Source organism: Cladophialophora bantiana, assembly GCF_000835475.1.
Source record: "Cladophialophora bantiana CBS 173.52 unplaced genomic scaffold supercont1.11, whole genome shotgun sequence".
In the NCBI taxonomy this organism is placed as follows: domain Eukaryota; kingdom Fungi; phylum Ascomycota; class Eurotiomycetes; order Chaetothyriales; family Herpotrichiellaceae; genus Cladophialophora; species Cladophialophora bantiana.
Window position 1 is genome coordinate 886,284 of NW_015971585.1, and position 25,479 is coordinate 911,762.

The 25,479-nt window shown below is 50.3% G+C and overlaps 9 protein-coding genes across 9 annotated transcripts; 8 read left to right on the forward strand and 1 right to left on the reverse strand.

Moving 5' to 3' along the window:
* Positions 1 to 109: 109 nt before the first annotated feature.
* Positions 110 to 1,341, forward strand: Z519_07746 (uncharacterized protein; the record flags this gene model as incomplete). The annotated part of the gene is made up of 3 exons (XM_016765476.1): positions 110 to 556; positions 608 to 767; positions 821 to 1,341. 3 exons carry the CDS (start codon positions 110 to 112, stop codon positions 1,339 to 1,341), a joined length of 1,128 nt encoding a protein of 375 aa, XP_016618445.1.
* Positions 1,342 to 2,003: 662 nt separating this feature from the next.
* Positions 2,004 to 3,828, forward strand: Z519_07747 (uncharacterized protein; the record flags this gene model as incomplete). The annotated part of the gene is made up of 3 exons (XM_016765477.1): positions 2,004 to 2,038; positions 2,090 to 2,745; positions 2,801 to 3,828. 3 exons carry the CDS (start codon positions 2,004 to 2,006, stop codon positions 3,826 to 3,828), a joined length of 1,719 nt encoding a protein of 572 aa, XP_016618446.1.
* Positions 3,829 to 5,553: 1,725 nt separating this feature from the next.
* On the forward strand, positions 5,554 to 6,914 carry Z519_07748 (uncharacterized protein; the record flags this gene model as incomplete). Its single annotated transcript, XM_016765478.1, has 2 exons — positions 5,554 to 5,756; positions 6,050 to 6,914. The coding sequence occupies 2 exons, from the start codon at positions 5,554 to 5,556 to the stop codon at positions 6,912 to 6,914; spliced, it is 1,068 nt and encodes a 355-aa protein (XP_016618447.1).
* Positions 6,915 to 7,559: 645 nt separating this feature from the next.
* Z519_07749 (uncharacterized protein) lies at positions 7,560 to 7,925 on the forward strand (the record flags this gene model as incomplete). The annotated part of the gene is made up of 1 exon (XM_016765479.1): positions 7,560 to 7,925. The coding sequence occupies one exon, from the start codon at positions 7,560 to 7,562 to the stop codon at positions 7,923 to 7,925; it is 366 nt and encodes a 121-aa protein (XP_016618448.1).
* A 1,681-nt stretch (positions 7,926 to 9,606) lies between these two features.
* Positions 9,607 to 11,622, forward strand: Z519_07750 (uncharacterized protein; the record flags this gene model as incomplete). Its single annotated transcript, XM_016765480.1, has 1 exon — positions 9,607 to 11,622. The coding sequence occupies one exon, from the start codon at positions 9,607 to 9,609 to the stop codon at positions 11,620 to 11,622; it is 2,016 nt and encodes a 671-aa protein (XP_016618449.1).
* Positions 11,623 to 12,135: 513 nt separating this feature from the next.
* Z519_07751 (uncharacterized protein) lies at positions 12,136 to 12,474 on the forward strand (the record flags this gene model as incomplete). The annotated part of the gene is made up of 2 exons (XM_016765481.1): positions 12,136 to 12,210; positions 12,277 to 12,474. 2 exons carry the CDS (start codon positions 12,136 to 12,138, stop codon positions 12,472 to 12,474), a joined length of 273 nt encoding a protein of 90 aa, XP_016618450.1.
* Positions 12,475 to 13,304: 830 nt separating this feature from the next.
* On the reverse strand, positions 13,305 to 17,364 carry Z519_07752 (uncharacterized protein; the record flags this gene model as incomplete). The annotated part of the gene is made up of 10 exons (XM_016765482.1): positions 13,305 to 13,522; positions 13,606 to 13,817; positions 13,878 to 13,994; positions 14,115 to 14,614; positions 16,220 to 16,430; positions 16,482 to 16,573; positions 16,623 to 16,664; positions 16,717 to 16,902; positions 16,970 to 17,190; positions 17,316 to 17,364. The coding sequence occupies 10 exons, from the start codon at positions 17,362 to 17,364 to the stop codon at positions 13,305 to 13,307; spliced, it is 1,848 nt and encodes a 615-aa protein (XP_016618451.1).
* A 1,908-nt stretch (positions 17,365 to 19,272) lies between these two features.
* On the forward strand, positions 19,273 to 21,146 carry Z519_07753 (uncharacterized protein; the record flags this gene model as incomplete). The annotated part of the gene is made up of 2 exons (XM_016765483.1): positions 19,273 to 20,643; positions 20,718 to 21,146. The coding sequence occupies 2 exons, from the start codon at positions 19,273 to 19,275 to the stop codon at positions 21,144 to 21,146; spliced, it is 1,800 nt and encodes a 599-aa protein (XP_016618452.1).
* A 1,561-nt stretch (positions 21,147 to 22,707) lies between these two features.
* Positions 22,708 to 24,182, forward strand: Z519_07754 (uncharacterized protein; the record flags this gene model as incomplete). The annotated part of the gene is made up of 2 exons (XM_016765484.1): positions 22,708 to 22,726; positions 22,780 to 24,182. The coding sequence occupies 2 exons, from the start codon at positions 22,708 to 22,710 to the stop codon at positions 24,180 to 24,182; spliced, it is 1,422 nt and encodes a 473-aa protein (XP_016618453.1).
* Between the last annotated feature and the right edge of the window lie 1,297 nt (positions 24,183 to 25,479).

Below are 25,479 nucleotides of genomic sequence, written 5' to 3' on the forward strand. Positions count from 1 at the left end.
GACTTCCGGCACACCAGCACACCATTCAGCTTGCTCTTTTGGCTGGTGAAGTGGGAAACTATTTGTTATTTGTCCGCGAGGGGATATGCGCACTCCTGGAGGTCAAAACATGTTAGCTACTACGGATGCGCTTCCATCGGTGCGCCAACATGCGCAGACCACGATCATCGAACTCTTTGAATTCCTAAGGGCTCAAGGAGATACGGATTACATGGGAGAACGAGTGTCGCAATTACAACATTCTCTGCAAGCAGCGCAGTTGGCATACAACTCAAGCGCGGACAACGACACCATCTTGGCTGCTTTGCTTCATGATGTTGGAAGGTTTATTCCCGTAGCGTCAGAAATGCCCGCTCTCATCGCCCCAGATGGTCAGCATGTCGGTATAGCCGACCATGAAGTGCTGGGGGAAAGGTACTTGAGGCAAATTGGGTTCAGCGAGAAGATTTGCCAGCTTGTCGGCGCTCATGTCATGGCCAAAAGATTCCTCACGGCAGTGGATAAGAATTATTACGATAGCTTAAGCCCATTAAGCAAGAAATCGCTCAAATTTCAGGTACGATGGGCTCCAGTGATGTCGGGAAGAAAATTTGACCCATCGAGATAGGGTGGTACATTCACCAATGCACAGGCGGAAGAGGCAGAAAAAGATCCTTATATCAAGGAGAAAGTAGCCGTTCGACGATGGGACGACATGGCCAAGGATCCCACAATGAAGACGTTGCCGTTGGAGTACTTTCGGCCAATAGCCACTGAGAGTCTGATCCGTACGTATGTTTCCTTTCCGTATGTCGAGTCACTCGACTAACCGGAAGATAAGGATCCAGAGCGGCGATAGTATCCCGGGGAAGAAGCTATTTCCTTCCTACAAAGGCAGCGGCACTCATTGTTGTCCATGGTCCTGCTACCGCCAAATACAAAACACACGAGCAGGAAGATGCCCTTAGCGGGTCGGCCAATCAGCAAGTCTCAGCATTACTCGACCAATTCTCAATTCGTGGTGTTCGTGTCGCAACACTGACAAATAGGGAGAAAAGGTTCGACGTTCCAACCGAAACACTTGCAACCATGAACCTATGCGATGGACCACTGCATCTTCTTGACCGTGGTGTCGAGCTGCTCGAGAAGGATCTGGCAGACGTGATATACGTCACGGTGTCCGCATTGAGCGAAGTCAGGTTCGAGGAATTTATGTGCGATGTGGCTTCTGAAGCAAAGAAAATGGAGGATCTGGGTGCCAAGGTGGTGATCGGTATCCGAGGCTGCCCCAGTCTCAAGGATGAAGGCAAAGCAATCCGGTTGACGAGCGACTTTGAAGTATTGGCCTCAGCATTTTCGTAACGAAACAGAGTATGGAGACCTGGTGGAAATTTTATGTATTATTCAGAAGCGAGAAGTCTCGAAACAGATCTAGACAGCAACATGTCCTCTGAAGCAAGAATATAAGATACGTTCAGTAGACAAGTGAAAACACTGGCCGGGTCAAAAGTGAAGGTCGGCGAGAGCTTTTTGCTCTTCTTTCGCCTTGATTGTTCTGACTGTTTTCAAGTCTTAAATGCCTTGGCAAAGTTCTGTTAGCCAACCAGTGACGCACGTGAATTGCCGACCGTAGATCTTACCAAAAGCTATCGTCTCAAAATGAGTTGATGGCGACGATAAAGGGGATGGCCGCGAAAAGATTCCTTTCCTCCAGCACCAACAGGCACAACAGCGCCAGAGTCCACGGGTCTGGCGTGTGGCCCTCTTCATGAACAAAATGCAACAAGCTGATCAGCCACAACCAGCTGTGGTTATATTGCGCTCACCGTCGGAAGACAATAAGCCCCCCGAGACCAGTCGCAAAATCACAGCATGTGTGGCCTGCAGAAAGCAAAAAGTACTGTAGACAGTATTCCAAAAAGGACCCTAACCCGACTGACTTAACGCAGGTTCGCTGCAATATGCGAGATGGCCGCCCACCATGCGCACGGTGTAACAAACGCGGCATACCCTGCGCTGGCAACATGAGTCTCCAGTCAATCCTTGAGAACGGGTTCGAGTAGGCGTCGCCCTCGGATGGGGCTAAGTCCATCATCTTACTCTGGCGCAGATCCGGCCACCACATTCGACGCAAGGTGCAAATCTTTCAGAGCGCTCTGGAAGAGATTGCCGACAAGTTGTCCATGCCAGAGCTTCTGCAAAGGTTGAAAGCCACAGACAATACAACTCGAGTTCGCGAGGACTTGCATCAAGGCGTGATGGGAGAGAAAGCTCAGTCTTCTAACACCAACTTACGCGATGACAGAGCTACAGGGCGTTGGGAGGTCGTCTTAGATCTACAATCTGGTTTGGGTGATGTTCCGGGCTCATGCGTCTCCCATATATCACCCCCCGAAGCTTCTCGACCATATCACGATAATGTGCGTTATGCGGATATCATTTCCGAAGGTGTTTTGTCGCAAGAGAGAGCGGAATCCTACTTTTTTTTGTATAAGCAGAGATTGGACCATTTCATATATCGCGTACCCGGTGATTGGTTTCAAACCCTGGATAATGTTCGACAATGTTCACCGCTCCTCACGTCGGTGATTTGCGCTGTTGGTGCACTTCACTCTACTTCCGCCGACTACGATGTCTGCTACGGTCACTTCACGGCCTTGGCTGCAAGGAAATTATTTGCCAAAGAGCATACCGTATTTGATGTGCTGGCTTTCCTTATAGGCGCTTACTGGTTGAGCGACATATCCTGGAACCTCATCAGCATTGGTAAGTCAAGAATCCAGTGTTATTGTCCAGGAATATCCAAGCTGATGTTATGCAGCCGTCAGAATCGCCACAGAGCTCCAGCTCCACCGAGCCATATATCACATTTCGGACGGAGACAAATCACGCTACCTCTGTGCACGTGTCTACTACCTTGTCTTTGTTTGCGACCACCACTTCTCTATTCCATATGGCCGATACCCGTGGACACGTCAGTGCGAAGCAATCAAACTGGGCCGGCAGCTCCTTTCCGGCCCACATAGCACAAAGGATGATCTACGTCTGGTGTATCAGGTAGAGCTGTGGTCTCTCACGGAGGAGATATCCACAACCTTCGGCACCGACACAGACAGGGCTTTGACAGTCTCAATGGTACCTGACCTTCATCGATTCAGTATTCAACTTGATTCTTTTCGTACCGAATGGAATGCACGATGGGTGCCGAATGCATTTATCGGAAACTATGCACGCAAAGGATCTGGCCTCTACTATCACTTCGCCAAGTTGTATCTCTACTCTCATGCGCTGCGAGGCTTGGGAAAACACAGCTCCCTTGACCATGACGTTTCCCAACTCGGTCTCGATATTGATGAGTTCGCTAATGCGGCCGTCCTTTCAGCTACCACCATTATACGCACGGTGATAAATGACGGCGAGGTCCAGTCCTTCATTGATGGCTTTCACACCTACTTTAACATCATGATCGTGTTCGCCGTCGTCTTCCTGCTCAAGGTGTCAGCCGCTTATTCTGTCTCAATTCACCTGGACAAAGCAGAGATCGCAAGCTTGGTAGAACGCTTACTTGTGGTCCTCAAACGCTCTATTCTCGGTCTCCACCCAAAACATCTCCTGGTTAGCATTTCAAATGGCATTGAGCAGGCCCTGAACAACTTTTCCATGAATCTGAGGCACGATCCTGGAAATCACACAAACGACACCGGTGCAAGCTCGGCGAACGTACCAACTGGGAATGCTGGGGGTTACGAAGTGTTTAGCCCTTTCATGGAGGATTTCGATTTCCTGGCGTCTCAGTCCTTAATCAACAACTTCCCAGCGGATGTGATAGGAGAGGACTTGGCATCGTAAACTTCTCCACTGGCTCAGTTGGTGTTGTCGACTCAGTTACATTACTACGCCACACAATTCGTCTTCCACAAAGGAAAGCAGGCAGCCATATTGAGAGCCCGACTAACCCGCTGAGCGTAATGGAACAGCACCTCTTCAATGGTTAGCACAGCAATTCTCGCGCCTTTGCATAGGTGGCTATTCAGAAGCTGACTCATTGGCAATGGAGCGGCAAGAATTTTGCCTGAAAATACCGCTGAGAGAGCCGGCTTTTTCTTAAAAGTTACCGCTCAAGGAGACGGCGATGATTCCACCGTCTCTTCCTCCATCTTGATTTTCAGCCACCTGCACTGACTTGGCGTTGAGGGAGCGATGTCGTCGGAGTTGAAGGGCAGCTCCTTATCCAGTCTTCTCCATCGGCTTCAAAAGGCGAATGATATCGTTAATCCGCAAGCCACTGGACGCATTTTGACGGCCTATAACCCGCGCAATAGAATGACATTTCCAATAATCATCCAATGGTCCGTTCATTCGTCCGATACTCTATGTATACAGTAGACATTTGTGCTGACTAGATCGAAGTTTCTTTTCCGGTACCTTTTTACCAATTCCAGTATTACGTACATCGAGCGACACTTTTGATTATTGTTTGCTAGCTGGTGGTGGGCAGCAGTTCATTGACCAACGATTGCCCCTTTCGCCGGGCAAGAGCTGTGCGGACCACCATCCTCGAAAAATAGACTGCAACATTGGACAGAATAGCCGTGGCCTGCAGAATTTGGCCATATGATGACAAGACCTTCAACCTTTCCAGAACAGGATGTCCTGTCAAACCATCTATAGACCACTGACAGTATCACAAATAATCGTTCAAGTTTGCTGGTGACGGCTCCTCCGAAGAATAGCTCGTACGAAGTATACGTGGGTTGTATATCTCCGGTGACATTCCCCTTGAGCAAATAGATCGAGAACGCGATCCCCAAACCAGCTCTCCGACTCTCCAGGGGTGGACTCTTGGCAGCGATGTGCCGGGCATGCCTTCACGCACGTTTCTTTTTGCATCTTAAAATGGGAAGGTTGAGGAGAACAGTGTTCGGAATTGGAGTGGTGGTCGCCTGCATTAGGGCACGCGGTCTCCGAGCCGATGCCAACATGTCATCGGTCATGGCCCGAGTACGCCATCCGACGTGACGCCTACCAAGTTGGGACGCCTGTATAGCCCGACTAGGGTATTCACGTACTATTCAGGTTAGTTGGGTAGGAGCATTTCTCCAAAGAAAGAGCGAAATGGCTTGTCCATTCCCATCCACATTCAGCCCTCGGGACCCGTCATCAACGCCGAGTAAAGATTCATATCAAAATCAAACCGACCCACCAGATGCTCGATGTAGATTAAATCTACTAGAATCAACATCAAATCGGCCTTTGCGATTTTGCCCCAGTGATTGCCGCTTCGGCACGGTGACCGCGAGCGTCGGCCAGACACCGACTGCGACTAGAACTAGAACTGTTTCGAGACGTAACTCGCGGACATTGGCTGGATCGGTGTGCATCAGCGAGACACCGAGTCAGGTTCCAATACACGAAACATATCCTCGTCGCCTGCTGAATTCAAGTATTACTGGCGTACACACAAAACACTGAGCTCTGCCCTATATTCGCAATCTGCCAACCTCATCATAGACAAATGTCGTAAGAGTCAATCTACTTGTTCTTCAGATCACAACCGCCCCGCAGACATTCAACATGTCAGCATTCAACAGCATCCCCGTCCTGGACCTGTCCCTAGCACGGGATCCGAACACTAAACCCGCCTTTTTGATTGAGTTGAGGCGAGTCCTTCTCGAAGTTGGCTTTTTGTACCTGAAAAATGTAGGAATCGAGGATGCGATGTTTGAGAAGGTCAAAAGCGAGGGGAAGGCGTTTTTTGATTTGCCAAAGGAGGAGAAGTGAGTGGTGTCCTTTCCGATTTCGTGACTGCGAGAGTGTTGCATATTCCTCTTTCCGTTAGAGCAGGGCGCCAGCACAGCCAAAAGGTCCTGTGGACAGGTTTGTATGCAAGTACCGGGGGTCCCGACTGTGAGTGCCTCCTCTGATCTACTGACGTGTGGAGAATCGAATCACGTCGTGTAGGTAAAGGAAAACCACTTTTGTGGACGCGGATGTGTTTTATGCTATGGCTGTAATGCATACTGCTTGACCAGATGTTACATGAAACTTTCGCTGACACTACTTGTTGCAGACTCAAAATTGAGATGAAGAACGCCCCTTCCTTTCTGGGCTATTCGAAGCTGGGTAACGAAGTGACGGCGGACGCAATCGATCACCGTGAACAGATCGACCTCTCTACTACTCATCCACTCAAAAGGCCCGATCAGCCATTATACATGAATATTCTAGGCCCTAACCAATGGCCCTCTTCAACCTTTCTTCCTACATTCCGGCAAACGTTCGAAGATTATATGAAGCGCTTGGGTGAGATATCCATATTCTTCACCTCCTTGATCGCCGAGGCCATTGGATTACCGGCCGGAGCATTCTCTGCGTACTTCGACAAAGATCAGCAACACAAGCTGAAAATTATCAAGTACCCCGATCTGCAGGAGCTCGGACTTGAAGGTGAAGGACAGGGCGTGGGACCGCACAAGGATTACATGTTCTCTACCTTTCTGCTACAAGCCAGTGAGCACAGAGGATTACAGGTACAGAACAGAGAAGGAGAGTGGATCGACTGTCCACCCATCAATGGCACGTTGGTGGTCAATATTGGCCAGGGTCTGGAAGCCGTCACTCAAGGCGTATGCGTGAGCACAATCCATCGCGCGCTCAGCCCAACGCCAGGAACGGGCCCACGCTTTTCAATTCCGTTCTTCCAAGGGGTGTCCCTAAACGCTGAATTCAAAGACATGGCTGTCCCAGAGAGCGTGCTGGAGCTGCGGAAAGAGATCGCTCGGACTAGTGGTAAGAGAGGTGATGATGTCGTATTTGATCTCAAGAAGGGCAAGTATAGACACTTAGGAGAAGCAATACTGATGAATAGAATCAAGAGTCATCCTGATGTTGGAGAGAGATGGTATCCGGAGCTTCTAAAAGAGATCAAAGAGTAGCAGATAAGGGAAACCCTGGGGGAGGCGGGGTCCGCTCAGAAGACCACGTAACTAGAGGCATGAACTGTTGCTGGCCGAATCTTAAACAGCAGTGGAGGGCCCAATGATTGACGGGATTCGTTGTTCCATCATAGAAACCTGCGGTCGCTTCATCATCATGTCGCTTGTTATGACTGCGTCTGAATATCACTTGTTTTCCTGCCATTCGGTCGTGATGGCGTTGAATTTCTAGCATTCTCTTATTTCGATGGTGCTAACTGATAGAGATCGTAAGCTTCGTTTCAAGCCACTGGCGACGGGGGTGACTTTGGTATATTCGACATCGTTTTCGACACTGGATTTGTACCAACCTCCATTTTCTACGGAGTACTTGTACACACTAAATTTGTAAGGGCATCTCTTTAGTCTATACGCGTCTGACAAAGTACTCTACCGTAATTATGACGTCAGTTGTTGTCAGTTGTTCACATAGGTATCGCATACCTAACTAGGCAGGTATATCGTTCTCATCTTCCCAGACACGTCTCACACAAAGGTCTTGATTTTTCAGGAGATAATGACTACTTTTCACCAGGAACTACTCTACCTGTATCTAATCCCTTGTACCAGTCAGGAGGTCAAAGGGACAGCTTTATATCGACAGCCATGACGTCTGGGACAAGTCGAAAATGCCAAAATCCAGACCCTCCAATTTCTCCAGATTTCGTTGAGCTGACGCAGAAGGAATTGAAGAGCGAAGACCAAATTCAGAAAGTGGAACAAGACGAGGGTAAAATGCAAAGCGCCGCAGTCGATGCTCCGCTCCCCTCTAGTGGCACTCCCTTTTTTACCGGTCCATCCTGCCAATCTCTTGATCATGGCCAAGAAGCAAAGCGCGCCATTGATACAATCCGAAAATTCCTTGATGAACGTGAATCCTCCGGACGTACTTACCTGGAGATCCCTTTAACCTACAAAGCTTACAACGTACTTAAGGAAAAGTACGAGGAAGTTTTCTTCGCAACCTTCTAAGTACTGTACACACCAACCACCGCATCAAATGGCAAAACATTAGATCCGCGTTCGACAAGGCACATACCCCGCGCTCTATTCATTCATCGCAGTGCAAACGGCGAAGGATGTCTCAAGTTCAAAAATCTCAGGCTTCTTCAAGCAAGGTAAGCCTCTGGATATGTCCATTTCACTGGGATCCTTTTTCCCCGCTCACATTAGTGTTAGACACAGCCTTGAGCGCAACCGGCCACGGGTTGCACGAACACGGCTCACCACACTCATTGGACAGATGGAAGGATCCACAGGAAAACAAGGCTAGATCACGTGAGATGATCTGCTGGCTCTGTCGGCTCTGTTGGCTCTGTAACAGAGCGCACAGAGCATAAGCATTATATATACACCCTCACTCCCCTAGATAGTTATACTCTCTTCGTAGCCAACTCATATTATCTACTGGACTATACAGTTCTTAGTAACATTGACTATTCATACCTTGCGTTGTTCACAGCCAGCCCATGCTATTCAAGGATTGTTGCTGAGAACCCTAACCCAGTTAGGATCAGTGAGGATCCTTAACAGAGAGGTAGGTCATTACTCGCGTATCGATTTACTAAGTAGTGAAGGGCGAACGCTCCAAAAGCTAAGAGTAAGAGGAAGAGAGAGGGTAACAGTATTCGGAATAATATAGGAAGGACGTAGCTAGCGAAAGCAGCGAGAGGGCTTCCTCGCAATATACCCCAGTATGTGCCGACTCCTTCTTCTTAAGTGGGGATACTCGTTACGCTCGGCGCGAATGATAGGCGGTGCAGGCTCGAATCTTCGTGGAACCTTACCCGTATAAGTTAAGTACCAAGTAGAGTCGAGGCTTATCAGTCTTGAAGCGTAGACTCGGCGACGCTGCTTTTTAAAAAGGCCCGGCTTTTCATTGGACATACTCGGCGCCTAGGAGAGTAGACTTGAAGGGCCAATCATCGCTGTTATTGGCAGTCCCCACCAAAGGTGAGCAACGTCAGGGTTGCAGCGCCCGTGCCGAGGCGCTAGAGTGTTTGGCCCCCACGACTGGTGAGACACGGGCGAGCCAGGGGTGAGCACAGGGCGGCATCACCTTCGTCCCAAAGAGGGATGAGCTAGGTGTCGAATTACCTCGTCTTGGCAGCTATCGAATAAGCCTCACGCTTAATACTTGGGATTAGAGCTGCCAAGCATTGTTGGACTAGCCAGATTAGGCGAGGCAGCTTGTCACCTCGTCACCTTTAAAAGGCCCTTGGTCACATTCAGTTCGCCAGATACAATCAACCCATCTATCTACCTGACCCCCAGAATGGTTCAACAAGCAGCGGAAAAACTGCTTGCGCCCTCATCCCAGTTAGGTTCTTGTAAGGAGGGTGGTGTTGCCCTAATGTCGCCTCTATTTGGGCAGAAATCCTCTTCGACAGCGTCGCGAATCTCTGACCCGTTGTCTCTGACGGCACCTCCGTATTCAGACAATATTGTAATCTTGTGGAACATTGACGCACATAGTGACACAGCGCCACTCCCAAAAATGGATCCCCCTCTGCCCCTTGTTTGGTCCCCTGGCGCAGAGAGACACTGTGGCGGGCTTGCATTCTTTCTTATTTCCACGTTGTTCCCATAATGTCACATGTAATGAGCAAGCAGGGGCTTCACTAAGACGAGCCCGAAACCACATGCCAGCGACATGGCAGGTCCTGATACCACTGATAGATTGCTCGGTGAGAACGAGATTCGCCTCGTGAATATTCAAGAAACTCATGGCGTTCCTACATACTCACTAACGACACTTGTATCTTCCATGTCTGATTGTCGACCCTATACCGCCCTCTCCTACGTCTGCGGGACAAAGAAATCCAGAATCCATATAGATGGCCAGGAGCAAGGAATATACGAAAATCTATACCTGGCGCTGTCCGCGCTCTATGTTTTCGCCCTGCAACACCGCTACGATTGGGAAAGAGAAGAAGCATACTTCTGGATGGATCAAGTTTCCATTGATCAGAATGATGCACAGCAGAAAGCGAAGCAAATGCTTCGCATGACGGATATTTACTCTCGAGCAAAGAGAGTGTTGATCTGGCTCGGTCCAGCCAGTGAGAATCTCAAAGCCTTGTTGCAAAGTTTCGCCCGGGTCATCGGTCCAGGGGCACGGAGAGCTGGGATTTTGGCTATAGGGCCGAATCTCGCCACAAGTTGGCCGGATTTTCCGAACAATCCCGACCTAAGACCAGTACGCAGGCAGGTGGAACGCTTCTTCTCGTCTGACCACTTCCGATGCGCATTTGCGAATAGACTCGACATGCTACGAGCCTTTGAAGAGCTGACATGGAACGAGTGGTTTGCACGCACCTGGACGATCCAAGAACATACTGTGGCCAAAGCTACGGTTTTCGCGTTGGGGGATGGCACATTTGTCGATGGGGACGATTTCATGGCGTCAATCCTATGCTGCACGCTTTGGTTCATGAGTACAGCTCGGCCATTGATGCAGTCTCGTTTTCTTTTTCTGCGGCTGTTCAGGTTGTTACTCTTCTGGTATTATGAGAAACCTGGGCTATGGGACTACTTGACGGGGCCCGGCCGGTTAAGGGAATGGAACTCTCGAGCCAGTACCATGCTTGGTGAACGGCGCAAGCGCCAAAGGCAACAGAATGAAGACCACACAGAGACAAGCTTAAAGGCTTGCCTTGTGCGTACCTTCATTCCGGAGTCGACGGAGGGCTCAGGTTGCAGCTGGGAGATCGATCGAATCTGGGCATTGTTCGGAATGTGCACTGATCGGAGCATACTGGAAGCAGCAGGCTTTCCTCTAGACTACAACACGCCTTGGAGAGAGGCATATCGTGAGGTTTCGAGAACTCTGATTCGCCTCGGTCATACAGATCTCTTAGGAATCGAAAGGAAAGAAGTAGCAAAGGACCCTGAGAGCAACAGGAGCTCTGCCGAGACATCGCTACCCTCCTGGACGACTGATTGGTCTGTCCCACTGAGACGCCCACTATGTGGACTCCTGGAGGATGGTCTATTCAAAGCCGCGACCCATCTCCAGGTTGCTCTCAGCGCGCATACACACGTCTCGAGCCAGACCAATATTCTCGACATCAATGGGTACTGTTTAGGTCCCATCCAAGCTTTGGGAGCTGTCTTCACAACATCCAAGGCCGCTGGTGAGCTCGATTACGTCCAAGCCGACATTTACCTACGCGAGATTGAGGCCTTCGTGGAGAAGACAGCCCTGATTCCTTCCCGACTCAAGGCACATGCCAAAGCCTGCATCCCCGTCCACGGCCTGGAATACAACTATCTGGCCATCACCTGTCGCGCAGACCCTGCCGGAGTCATGCGCGGCTTCAGCGAGATGAAGAAGTGCTCTGCACAAGGCGAGGGACCGGTCCTCGTTATCAGCCAGGACCTGCTCTCGTATAAGACGTTTATGGAACGATGTCTTGGAAAGCGACCCTTTATTACGACGCAGGGTCACGTTGGGCTATGTACTGGCCAAGCTGAAGTAGGCGATGTGTTGGGAGCCATCGCTGGAGCGCCTGGGCTCATTATATTGCGGGTGGCTGGTGAAGACACAGGTCACGGTCTGGGTGCCGGTGCCTTTGAGGTCATGGGTGAAGCATTTGCGTATGGACTTATGGATGGAGAGATTGCTGGGATAGAAGACGTCGAAGAGCGACACATTGTCCTTTGCTGAAGTCACGCATCGCCCCCATGGGGTCTTGCTATCAATGCTCATCTTCCGTCTTTGGCATTCCCAAGCGTTTCGATTTCCTGAAAGAAGCACGATCAAAGATCCTCAGTAAGAAGTCGACGGACTCCTAAACGGACTCTCTATATCGCCTCGGGTAGCGAGATTGCACCGACCGAAAAGCCAACCCGGCTTAAATACTGACCCCGGACTAATACGAAGTTACCCCTACCGCACCGGGACGCAGGTGTTGAACACCGGGGAAGCACTCGGGGAAATACGAGTTCTATACGAGTCTAGCAAAAGCTCCAAAGAGCTCATCAAGCCCCTTGAGTATTTATCAATACCTTATTTCTCAGCCATCGGTCGAAGGTGTGGCTGGAAGTGCAACGACCTTCATTTCACCATCTCAGAAGATCATTTGCCAAGCAGGCCTCCCTTTCTAACGTGTTTGAGAAGATAGTCCTCCCCTTGCTCTCGGCATGGTACCGACGATGAAGTTACCATGTATTTCAGAAGATGAATTCGTCATTTATGGAGATGTGGGTCACTAGTCCCGGCCAAACAAGCTACTTTTTCACGTCCTGTACAGGTGTACGCAAGGGAATGCTACGCCGATGAACTCGAACGACTGTGCCGCATTTGATTCGACTGGTCCAGTCGGAGCCAGGGACGTTTGAATATGCCATCTCGCGAGACCATGATGAGCCGAACCACTTCTTCGTCTTTGAGCGGTACAGCGGCAGGGAAGCGTTTGACAAGCATTGTGCCAGTCAAGAGTATCAGAATCTGCTTAACTCGAGAGTCATGGTCGGCCTACCACAGCCCAAGGTCTTGAAGCAACTGAAGCCCAATTAGAGGAAGTCCCAGGGCCGGTCACGTCGAAAGTCTGTTCGGCGTGGGAAATGAGAATGTCGTTGGCTACATACAAGTGACAGACTACAGCCTCTCAAAAAGACTATTGTACAACTAAGTCAGGTACATACAGTACGTGCCTTCACTTTAAAGAACGGAATTCCACCCATGCAGTACAGAAATGCCTCAAATACGTCCTGCGGTTGTCTTTTTCTTTTGTTTTCTTTTGTTTTGTTTTGTTTTCTTTTCTTTTGTTTTGTTTTGTTTTGTTTTGTTTTGTTTTGTTTTGTTTTGTTTTGTTTTGTTTTGTTTTGTTTTGTTTTGTTTTCTTTTCTTTTCTTTTCTTTTCTTTTCTTTTCTTTTCTTTTTGAAGGCCTCTTTAAATTCTCTTTGAGTCTAATAAAGTAGTCGGGACATTATGCAACGAGGTTGCAGAGTTAGATTCTGCCCTGAAATTGCGTCGCAACTCACCAGCCGGTGTTTGATAATAGGAAGACAGACATAAGAATGAGTCTGCTTGCAGTCGAAGTACCGAACGAGAATAGACAATATACAAGCATTGTGATATTAAGTATTCGCTGCGAGAGGAAGGGGGGTCTCACGGAAGTTATTAAAGTGCAGAGAGCCAGCAGGTTTTAAAATCTGTAAGTACACTTATTAGTCTGTCTCCTTTTTAGAAATCCGGCTTTGTCCGTTTCTTGCCTTCGATGAACTCATATATATTTCTACTGGTACGCCGTAAACGTCTCCTAGTCGCCAGCAGCAACACGATCTGAGCGCGACTAGTTTCTTCCCTTTCAATCAAGCAGGCGCCAAGTCCCGTCGTGATGCTTTCAAGTCGAACCAGGAAATCTTAGTGGACCGCCTTTGGCCCTGAGCCTCCCCCAGTAAAAGTAAATGAAGGTCAAGATCCCCCCCGCTGCGACAATCACGGCAGCCTGTGTGCCGAAACTGGCGCCATAGCCAACTCTCACGCCCCATGGCAGCTGAAAGTAACCGACAGCAAATCCGTCCATCACACGCATAAAGTTGATGAACGCCGAGACCTCCCCTGAAGCTTGGGAATAGCATTCAAGAGCGTACGCGGTGATTGCAACGCTGGACAGCATGGCGCCGAAGATGTAATTCCCCAACCGAATGCAATGCCCAGCCAATGGAGATGATGCTCAAACGTCTGTCCGAGAAGGACCAGACCAGGCACCATGAAGATGGTCCCGAGATACGTGACAGGCAAACGCGCTTCTGCCTTGAAAAGACCGTCATGGCATCTCGCGTATCTTGCAGCATTCCAGTTGTTTAGCCAGTGTCCGAGAGCCTCGCCCAACGTGACGCTTATAGCGGGGGCACTGTACAAGAGAACATCAGCCATAGATTGAAGGAAAAGGTGTTAGGAAGACAAAACATACAAATAGATGAATCCGGACGCTTTAGGACTGAATCCGTAGCCCCCAACGTCTTCTGGTGTGCCGAGGCGGACAGCCGCCGTGATATTGACTCCAGTGGCCCACCTGAAATATAGGCAGCTATTGCCCCGTCAGAACACTCCATCGGACACAATTGCTACACCCACAAGTAGACTAGGATCGGTAGTATCAGAGGTTTGATCAATACCGCCCAGAGCCTGCCAAAGACTGGTAAGATACCCATGAAGTAGCCTCTGTGGCGCCTGATTTGCCATATCCCGAACACTCTCTGCCATCTGTTGCCACGCGGCGGCTGCTCCTCGAGGGGGCACATCCCTTCGATACCAGGTTTCGTCAAGAAACAATACCACCAGGACAAGATCAAAACAAGTCGATGCTAGTGCAAGCCAGTATAGCGGACGCCACTGCGAGTCAAGTCCAGAAATCATGAAGTAGTCCAGCATTAGGCCAATGTATGGCGTGACGTAGAAGAAAAGCCAGATGCCGATCTTGCGGGCGTGCTCGTGGAGGAAGAACATATCTTTGATGTAACATAGTGTCGTTGTTTGGCAGACTGTAAGATTAGCCCCTTGCAATGGACGTAACGCATAAAAGGCCTCGAAGTTGTCAGTCAGGCAGATCCCGAGGGTCAAGAAGACGCTGGCGAGGACAGCCCAGAATACGACAGGCGCACGCCCCCAGAAGTAGCTTGGGGGAATTGCGAGAACACCACCAACTCCCTTGGAGCCTCGTCAGCCATCAACTCGAAGGGGGAGCAAGAGCGTCCGCCACAGAAGGGAGCAACTTACACCATAATCACCGCGAGGTTCGTGGTGAAGTTCATTGAGTTATACGATTTATATCAGGGACCTACGCAACGCAGTAGGTACAAAGGAATTGGAGTAGCTGAATGCCTTGTTCTATTCACGTAGTCCTATTGACAACGACTCAACGCTTAAGAAAAAGGAAGAGTTCTCTCTCAGCCGGTTCGGGTGAGAGAAGACTCTTATAGCTTCCCCTCTTTCTGTCACGTGAAAAGGGTAAGGTAGCGTTAACCGATAGCCTTGTGCTTCAACCATCCTTTGCCTTATCCTTTTCTTTCTATACCGTCCACCCGATTCGGGTGGAGGGCGTAGAGTACTTGGGGACAACGGTGGGCTCGTGACAATTTATCCCAATGAAGCGCCTGAGGCAGAACAGCAGGGAAGACAAGGCAAAGACTAAAATCCGCATTGCCCGCCAAAATCGCCGTTGTGAGTAGGACTGCGTGCTCTTTCCACCATGGCCAAGTGAGTGGATCGTTCGGATAGTCACTCGGTTGCGGAATAAGAACAATCTGCGTTTGGTTTCAGTCATTCTATGCAAGCAGCATTCGAGCCTAGGAACATACGCGACCATCGGGTGCCAACTTCAAGCCTGTCGTACCTGTACCATCTTTGGTGCTGGTGGTGAGAAGTGTACCTTCGCCCCCTTGAGTCACTTCTTCAGTCGTCATGTGATCCTCTTCGTGAGCTGTTACATGGAACTTTTCTCCTATGTCTTCGAAGTATCCGACCTGATTTTCTCCCTGAGAACTGTCTTTTTGGGGAAATCATGTTGGAAATCTTGAACAAGGCTGGCAATGCGAATTGGCGTTAGCGGTGGAGCAGTGAAGACCCAGACAGGTCGATCTCAGGGGCCTGTTAATATAATGAGTCTGAGAAGAAGCCACGTCTGTCAGAGGCGAGAACGTGTGTCTAGTAAGTACATCCCTCTCCTTATATCAGGATCTGGACAGGGATTCCCGTTTACCCAGCTTCTGAAATGAGAATAAAGGTACTGGCAAGGTGCACGGTGATATGCTGGAATGCCGGTCTTCGGGCTATTGGCTGTCGAGTTAGGTATTACCGCGGAAGGTCATGTAGAGTTCAATACTGTGCTAAACCTCCTTCACCGGTACGAATAAAGTGTTGTCCAAAGGGGAAACCCCTACGGTAGAGGCCGGACCGAGGACAATCTCTCGAAGCTTAAGGGACGGTGAACACAGGGAGCCTAGCTAGCTGGCAATACCGGTGTCTCAGCAATATTACCTGAAGAAATGCTTTTCCGAGATTCAGATGGCCAAAATATCAGCACTGTGGTTCGTGGTGCTATGGATCAAAAGCGCGATTTGGCGTCCATGGTTAGACAATATCCAAAAGAGAGGGGGAAGATTTCAAAAGCCTGGTCATTTGGTTGAGTGCAGCCGTCTCACGAGTAGCCGACTGCTTTAGTGTATACGAGGTTCCCATTGCGACCTAATTCTAAGCTATTGACAGTTTCCTTATGTGGTCTGAGGTATTAGAGACTTAACCCCGCTTTCTTACAATATCTGGAAGTCCGGAAGCCTTGCCATGTATAGTCACGAAGTACGGATCGTAGACCGTAGTCGTTCGCTTCGATCCTTCTCCATCTGCGTCCAGGGGCCTTTTCAAGATGATATGCTGATCCCGAGAACATTCGATAAAGTCCCCATTGAGAGATCTGTCGTTCAAGCATTTCCAGTATGCGCTAACGATGGTTGAGACGGGTGTTAATCTGATAGCCTGTTAGAACAATGGGCGATATACATCTCGAAGAAGGACCTACGAGTCTTCGCCAAAGGTATCCCGCATATGTTGGCTTATAAATTGGGTTGGCACCACACCGGGACAGACTGTATTGATGGTAACGTTTTCTTTCTTCGTGGAGGTCAATATCGACTCGGAACTATGGCAACTGGGTACTCACAAACTGCAAGTATGGAGCACATGCTCGCACGAACCCATTGACCTGTGGAAATTTCAGCACGAAGCCCCTACACATCACTCTCCCTCTGGCTTACTCCGGCTTTTGCCCCAGAATATTCGGCAAACGATGCAACCGGGTGGACTGGACCATACTGGACGTTGCAATAATGCTCCCGCCGGGCGCAGGACTCTGTCGCATAAAATAAGCAGCAAGTTGGACGCCGTAGATTGTGGCTTTCAAGCAAACATCCGTGCATGACAGGTCTGGTTCGGGAGGTATCCTTTGACAGATACGTCAGCTCGCTAAGTAACAGCAGATGGGACTTTCGCCGTACTGGGTTTTCTCACACCACTTGAGAATGTAAATGGAGTTCTGTCGATGATGCCCGCGTCGGCACAGAGAGCATCGATTCGGCCCCATTTTCGAAATGCAGCTGAAAATGCACTTGCTTGCTCGTGGCAATGACTGATGTCACATTGGCAAAACATGAAGTTCTGTCCAAGTTCATCGGCGAGTTTTTGAGCAAGGGCACTTTGAGACGCGATATCAAGAGCAGCGACCCTCCAACCTTCGCGGATCAGTTTTCGTGTCAACTCTGCGCCAATACCAGACTAGAGAATGGATCCCTTCCTAGTACTTCCCCCTCGAGAAATTTGCCTATGGATCTTGTGAGAGAACACATGTGGTGATCACTTATGACACCGCCAGTCACGAGAACGACCTTCTCGCCGGGACTTGACATGATTGTTTCGTTACCGGAGGACTTGAAGCAGATATCAGGAGTTCTGAAGCTATTACGAACGACATCCTGTTTATAGATCATGCAGGACGTCACTGTAATAGATCAGACATTGTCAGAGTCCAAGCACGCCCCGGTTCCGCTCCCCCAGGCATTTCTCCCCGGACATCCCCAGGCCGCGGTAAACGACCCCATTACCCCGACTATGGCAGTGGGTAGATTAGAGGTGCGAAATCGCCCGGAGTAACCGAAAGTCCACCAAGCACCTTTAGAATGTATCCGTGGATGTAAATGCTTGCCGAAGGTTCATGAAACAAGTGGTGTAGGAGCCAGAACTCACTCAAAGTTTGCCTGTTCATGGAAAGATGCTGGGCTTAAAAGAGCAGAGTTTCGTTTCGGTTCTCCAGGTGAATTTCCTTAGCAAGTATGAAAACCCTCGACGCTCCAGCGATATCTTCATTTCGTGAACACAAAGAGCATAGTCATCGACGTCTTTCTTCGGCCTCGTCAGTATGGCTACCAGACACCGATACTACCGGATAGCAATCTTCGTCAGTCGAGTTCTAGAACTAAGTGAGGACGAGTTTCATAAGCATTGGTCTTCGACCCATAGGAAGTTAGCAGGAGACTTATTAGTAAAGTATGGCATTGAAAAATATCGACAGGTAAGCACCAAGGGCCCAAAAGGAGGCAAGGCGCGGTCGCTAAGCAAGAAAAACAGTACCATACACCGTCAGCTCTTTTACCAGAAGCTGAAGCCAAATGCCCTGGTTTAGACCAGCTCAACTAGTTGGGTTTTGACGGAGCAGCCGACTTCATCATGGGAGACATTGAATCTTCCTATAAGTTTCGTCAGGACCCGTATTATAACTCGCACATCGATGCCGATGCAAAAATACTGTTTGACTGGAACACAGCCCGGTGGACTGTGGGATGGGAGGAAGTTTATGTGAAGGATGGAAGAGTTGTTTCAATGTCAGATGGGGAGGAATAGTTCGGCGAGTCCAAATCGAAACAACGTTACGTGACGAGACTGCTAGGCTAACCCTGTGCTCTGCGCAGGATCAATGCTTCTTTTTGGCAATCAGCTCGCCAGATATGTACTCTGTATCATGAATTCTGTCGGAACATGTACTTTTCTGTAGGTAGACCCACCACAACGTCTTCGCCTTCCAAATGCGGTGTGTATTCCGTGGCCCTCCGACTGATTGGGGTTGAATGCTCCATCAGATTGTACATCATTGGCCTAAATTACCGAGGCTATTCTGTATCCTGTGTTCTTTAATTTTGTTACAGGCCCCCAATCACCTCTCCTTCAGTGGAACGAACTACTTGAACTGTTTGTATCTCAAAGCCTTTGGGTCCCGTCAAGGGAGGCATCAAAAGTCAAGAAGTGTATTCGCCTGATCAATATGGGAACTTCTACTCTTTAGCAGATTTCGCGTTTGAAGGGTCGCTGCCACCAAAAATGGACTGTCATCAGCGGAAAGCTAGGCCGAAGGAGGCTTGTTTATTATGTTACGTCCCAACTTGTGGTGGAGACCCGCTTTGATCGTGCTAGCTGTTGAGCATTGAAGATCTTTGGTTGATATCCGCAGCCTCATCACCGTATCGGGTCTATAGGTGTCGATCCAGCCCCGCCCGCTAACTCAACTATGAGGGCCGCCGAAGTGCAATCTCGGTTCATGGAGGATTGTGTCACTTTCACCCCTTGCCATTGCTAGTTCAATGTCAATGTCGCAACGGTGCGCGTGGATAACCCGGAAGCAACATGCAGCTTATGGACTTCATTCTCCTTGTATAAGAGTCGGCGCTCTTCGCAGTATGGGATTCTTGAGAAGTAGGGGCGGCGCCTATTCATCCATTCGCAAGGGACTATTGCACGCGAGCTGAGAGAGCTAGTGGTCCGCCATGAAGTACCCGTCACTCGTTAATCTGCTCGCGCTGGTCGCGCTGCAAACAAACCAAGTTACTTCTCTTGCGGTACCCAGGCTACCGACTTTAAAGAGCCGTTCACTCCTTCCGCCTTTTTCGTTACCGCAGAATGACCTTCTCGACTTGACAAGAGCATTGGATATTACGACGAAGCAAGCCGGCTATTTGTATGGACCTCCAGTCGCTGGCGGACCTTATTTTCCCACTGGCGTCTTGGGTTTGGCGAAGGTCGCGGCCGACCAAGCTCTGATCCAGCTCGATGAGGCCCCTATCCTTGTGGCCGCTGCCGCAGATACAACTGACAGTACCGTGTCGGCTCCTCAGTACAATGGCCTGCAGACCTTGGACGATTACACCCTCCTTTACGACGGCCATTGGAAGGCAACTCTCCCATCTGGCCCCGTTCCGGGCATGTTGACGAATTACACCCAAGACCTACTGTTCTCAATGGAACGCCTTTCGTTCAGCCCCTACCAGGTGAAAAGGCTTAATCCCTCATCGGATACATTACAGTTCAATGTCGACGATAACATTACAACGCAAATCACAGGCATGACACTCCAACAGCTGTTTGAAGACGGTCGACTCTTTTATGCCGACTATCGAGACCAGAAAGATCTCACCCCCACCGATCGATATTCTGCCGCATGCGACGCATTCTTCTACATTGATCAGACATCAGGAGAATTCTTGCCGCTAGCTATCCGTACCAATGTAGGATCGAATCTCATTTACACGCCAAAGGATGACCCTGCCGACTGGCTGCTCGCAAAGATCATGTACAACGTCAACGACTTCTGGTTCGCGCAGTGGAATCATCTGGCGAGCACTCACGAGGTCGTCCAGATTGCATACCTAGCTGCCATCCGAACCCTCAGTGACAATCATCCTGTTCTCGCTTTACTGAACCGCATTATGTACGAGGTGTACGCTATCCAGCCGCTGGCAGAGCTCCTCCTGTTCCTTCCGGGCGCGGCAGTCGACCAGGTCTTTGCCTACACAGGCACCTCGGCGCAAGACTACACCACGAACCTATATGAGAACGGAGGTAGCGGCCGCTTCCAAGCAAATTATTTTACGGCCGAGCTTGAGTCTCGCGGCCTGATCAATTCAAATTTTGGCCCCGCGTTGAAAAACTTCCCTTTCTACGAAGACGCGTCGACCATTTATAATGCCATTCATGCATTCATGACATCTTTTGTGAATTCATACTACTCCAAAGACTCAGATATTACGGCCGACAACGAAATGCAAGCATGGGTAAAGGAGTCACAAGGCCCCGCAAAGGCGATTGACTTCCCTTCGATCACGACGAGAAGCGCCCTTATCGATGCTTTAACACACATGGTGAGCACATAAGCTGAATTGACATTTGTCCTCTATACTCGGAACAGATCTGCTGACGAATCTCCTCCTCGTAGGCTCATCTTGCCTCTACCTCGCACCACACGGTCAACACGAACGAGTTGCTCTCCGCTAGTTCTACGCTTCCCTTCCACCCTCCATCCCTCTACCAGCCACCACCCTCGTCCAAAGGTTCAACAAACGTGGTAGATTTCCTTCCGCCGCTTGACAAGGTCGAAGAGCAATTCAGCGTGGCAGCCATTTTTGTACGCCCCTTTTTTGTTGGCACGAATCGCACGCTGATGCACATGTTTGACGATCCTTCGATGCTAAGCCGCATGAATAGCGCCACTCAATCCGCGGCATCAACCTTTTACAGCAGTATGCAGGCATTCAGCCAACAGGTCGCCGCACGCACATTCGACCAGAATGGGTTGTCCCAGGGTATGCCGTTTGTGTGGAAGGCGCTGGATCCTAATGTAGCACCCTTTTCTATCACTTCTTAGGATGGCTCATTTGAGCGCACCTCTGACTATTGAATACTATGTAGTTTCGACATTTATGTGATGGGGGCACATTTGTGTTACTTTATTTTAGTTTTCCGCCCAGCAGAGAGTAGTCGGATTCACGGTTGTCTTTCCCTCCATTCCTAATTGATCACGGAAATCGCCTAGTCAGCTTTTAGGTAAAGCAAATTCGTGACAGCAACGCGTCCTTGCGGATTACCAGGGAGTGCTCCCGGAATATTCTCGCGATTTTCTCTAGGATAGGACGAAAGGGGTTTTCAGCACCGTTCGAGATATACATCCAGGACCAAGGTCTTCCTAAACCCACAAGCTCGCAAAACACCATGGTCCTACTTACGACTTCTTCGAAGTTCGAACACGTAAGCGACATCCATCGCCATGCCTAATTAGCGAAAGGCTTGATGCATCGCGACGACGTGGTTCCCCTTCCCTATTCAGGTCTCTGAAAGCTCGAGCCAGGAACCTAAGGCCCCAGCAGAGTCGACATTCAGTGTCCGCAATCTCGATATTGGGGCCTGTCGGCGTGGATTATCGTTTCCTAATTAGTTGGGTACTATTCGACAGTCCCCGCGGAATATTCCCATAAATGTGCAATAATGTTCGATAGGGTGGATTTGCAAGGGGACCGTTTGTTTCAGAGCGGAATCCTCAAGGAACAGACTCCGTCATACGGAGTTTCTATGGCTCCATATTGGGTGCTAACTCCTGAGTTGAGTTAGTCGACAGCTAGTCCATGGCGATCAACAGTAGAGTTTTCTTCCCCGCAGACCACATCCCTGTGCTTTCCTGTATCCCTATCAACAAATCATGCAGGTCCAGGGCATCAGGAACCACTTTAGGGGCTACTTTCATTCGCGGTTCTCAGCATAGCTTCAGGCCTCACCAGCCTTCTGGCAGTGGAGATACCGACCGCGTCTGATCTCCCGGACGCCACCTGGAGGCCCCAGCAGCTGGTTCAAACTGCCTGCGTTCCAACTAAACGGCGACCAACTGCTCGGTACCGGGGCAAGCCTCGTCGTCGCAAGAAGCCGTTGCGAAAGGATCTACACAGAGCATACCGTTGCGCAAGGATGCGAGGATGGCACAGGGAAGCAGTAGGAGGCGTTCCCACGTCTGTGGATCCCCAGGGCAAGCGTCCTACCCAAATCCTGCGCAAATCCTCCACCAGCTCTTCCCAAGCATAAGCCTGGAAACATCTCTTTTTCAGATGTTGTCTCTCAGCTGGGGATATTTGCAATTTCGTTTCTCCCCTCGCCTTGTTCTACCATAGTCACTTCTCAACACCTGCTGCTTCCTGGTGATCCAGCTTGAAACGTGTGTTCCCTAGCAGTGTCCAGTGTACGGGTACATTGCGACCTGCGAACCCCTCCAACGAGATATGAGTGTCTCATAACATCACACTTCACAGCGACTCTTTTTTTGCGATCCTATCACATACATCAGACAACGTGGCATGCTATCTTGCTGCTAGCGTGTCTAGTCCCCAAGACTCGCGGCTGTCCGAGACAACCAGTATAGTTCCATCACGATCGGAATCAAAATGGTCGACACATTGCACCGTGAGTGCTCAGCTATCACCAGAGCGGGCGCATACTGACTGTCGTACCATTAGCACCGCTTTCAGTTATTGCTTCTTTCCCGAAACCGAACTATGTCGATCCCCATACCAGAGGACCTGGCCTTGTGTACATGTGTATCATCTTTGCCGCCATTGGCATCATCATCTGCACGGCCCGAGTGTACTCGCGACTCTTTATAACCAAGGCGCCAGGCTTGGATGATCTTCTCGTGATCATCGCCCTTGGATTTCTCACAGCCTTGACTGTTCTGGTCATAATCGGCAATAAGGACTATTACAGTGGCCGACACGTATGGGACATACCGCCCGATAGTTTCGTCGGGGCGCGCGCCAACATCTGGGCCAGCTTGTGGTGTTATATTATCGGCATCACCTTGATCAAGATTTCGGTTCTGTTGTTCTACCGCCGTCTCAGTGTCAAATTCAGCCGGGCGTTCTTCATTGCGACCTGGATCGGCATCGCCTACAACATTTTGTATTTCGTCTCGTTCGCCCTGACGCTCCTGCTGCTCTGTCGCCCTCTTCACTCCTACTGGGACAGCTTCGACCCTGTCTGGGCCGCGACTCACCACTTCCACTGCGGTTCCGAGGGCGCGGCTCTCCCTGCGTCGTCGGCGTTCAGTGTGGCCGGCGATTTCTACAGCACCCTGCTGCCACTGATCCTAGTGTACTACCTAGAGCTCCCCCGCAGACAGAAGATTGCATTGTACGCGCTCTTTGCGCTGGGGTTCATGGCAGTCGCCGCCGGAGTGGTGCGGACTGTCCTGATGTACAATCTGTTGAATGTCGACTACGATTTCACCTGGACATTGTGGCTCACCTGGATCTGGGCGGTGCTGGAACTGTACTTAGCCCTTTTTGCTGCCAGCGCCCCAAGCTTGAAGCCGTTCTTCCGACATTTTTTTGTCGAGTCCATCAACAGCTTTGCACGTGGCTCTAGAAGACGCGCAGGGTATTCCAATAACAATGGCCAAGGGGTAGGGGCGGGCCAAGGCTCGGGAAAGGGCACTGGCACCGGCACCGGGACATACGCGACAGATGCCAGCAAAGGCGGGATGAGTGTGGACCTCTCCGCCGACGTTGAAAGGGCAGGGGCTCGATGGGGAGACGTCGATGAAAGGGTAGAATCGCGGCAGAGTTGGTTCCTGGCGGACAATGAAGAGGCCGGGACGAAGCATTTTGAACTGCGCGCCAGCCAGGACGGGAAGAAGATGATCCCCATGCGCGTGTACAAGCGCAGTGACTCCTACAACTACAACGGCGCCGAAGGGCCTTCAGACCCCTTTACGGACCCGAACTCGAACTCAGCGACCACAGCGCTGCCACAGCGGCAAGATTGGCCGTTGCCCCTGTCCACAATGGGGACAGAACCGCACCATGAACCGCGTGAGTTCCTAGCAAACCCGCGCCTTTCAACGTACAATGAAAATAGATAAAACATAAATGATATTGATGGACACTCGTTAAAAGACACCCGTGTGACATACCGAAACGCTGTGCTCTGTACCACCTAGCCAGGAGGCCTGGGCCGAGCATAGAGCAAGTCTCCGCAGGCCGGTGTGGTTACATAGTCCGCCACTCCCATAGTGCTTGGACGTCCAGGAGATCCTGCAGGTAGGTATTAGCTTCACCTGTCCCCAACCCCAATGGAAGCATTCATTGGAGTGGACACGGACAGCGGTCGTTGGAGTTTCAAACTGCAAATCATTCTGCCGGAATCCAGCCGTCGCTGTTGACCCGCGATCAACAGCATCCACAGTTCGAGGTTCCCCTTTATGGACTGCTTTATTAACTTTGGGGTAATTAGAACCTTCCCATCCACCTAGTCTTACGACGGCTTTGAGGACTTTGGCTTTTCTTAATGAGTGCGGGAAGCAGGGTAACAGTCCACGAACAATGGCCACGCCTTAGGAGCGGTTGGACACGGCCGCAGCCAGGACGTTCCCGCATGTTGTCGTGAAAGCTCCGTGGTCGGGAAATAGCCTCGCGGTTGAGGGCAGCGATCTCGAGGACCTTGGCCGCAGATCGAGCGGCGAGCTGCTGTAGCAGAAGACTTCGAATGGTATGACTTTGTGTTTGCCCAGCTCATTGAACTTGGAAGTAGAAGAACGCCAGCAGGAGAGCCTTCGGGACTCTTCATAGCTAAGTCGTCTCCTCGGTACAATCGTAGGGGGGTTGTCAAGTCAGCGTGATGAAACAAGAATGCATACATCGACCGTTCGACCACATCAAGGAGTCGGGTCTGCTCTCCGGGCGAATACACGGCAGCCCCGTGCACAAGCTAATGCCCTGTCAGTGGATACTCGATGATAAATTCGAGATAGTTGCGCTCGCTGGGTTCAAAAGGTTGGAGTGCGACCTGGACTGGGGCCAAAATGCATTGTCCAAAACGGGTTTAGCCCTAAACTCGGCGAACTTGGCTCGCTGGCAGTTGTGTGCGGCCTCAAGAGCTTGAGTTGTATGCCTCCAGAGAAGGTTATTCGACCCGAACTTTGCCTGCGTACTCGTCAGGCTCAATACCAGTCCTGACTGACGATTGCAGCTCTGACCGGGCCTGGCCTGATTAGACGGTGATACCCCCAGGATCCGTGGTCATCGGGCACCTCCCTCTCAAGGCTCCCTCCACGCCATGATCCCATCCGTTCGTCCAGTTCATTCCTGACGTGTCCCATGGCGATCTCGGAATCAAATACATTCAGCTCACCAAGTTTGAGAGGTTGACAAGGTTTGTAA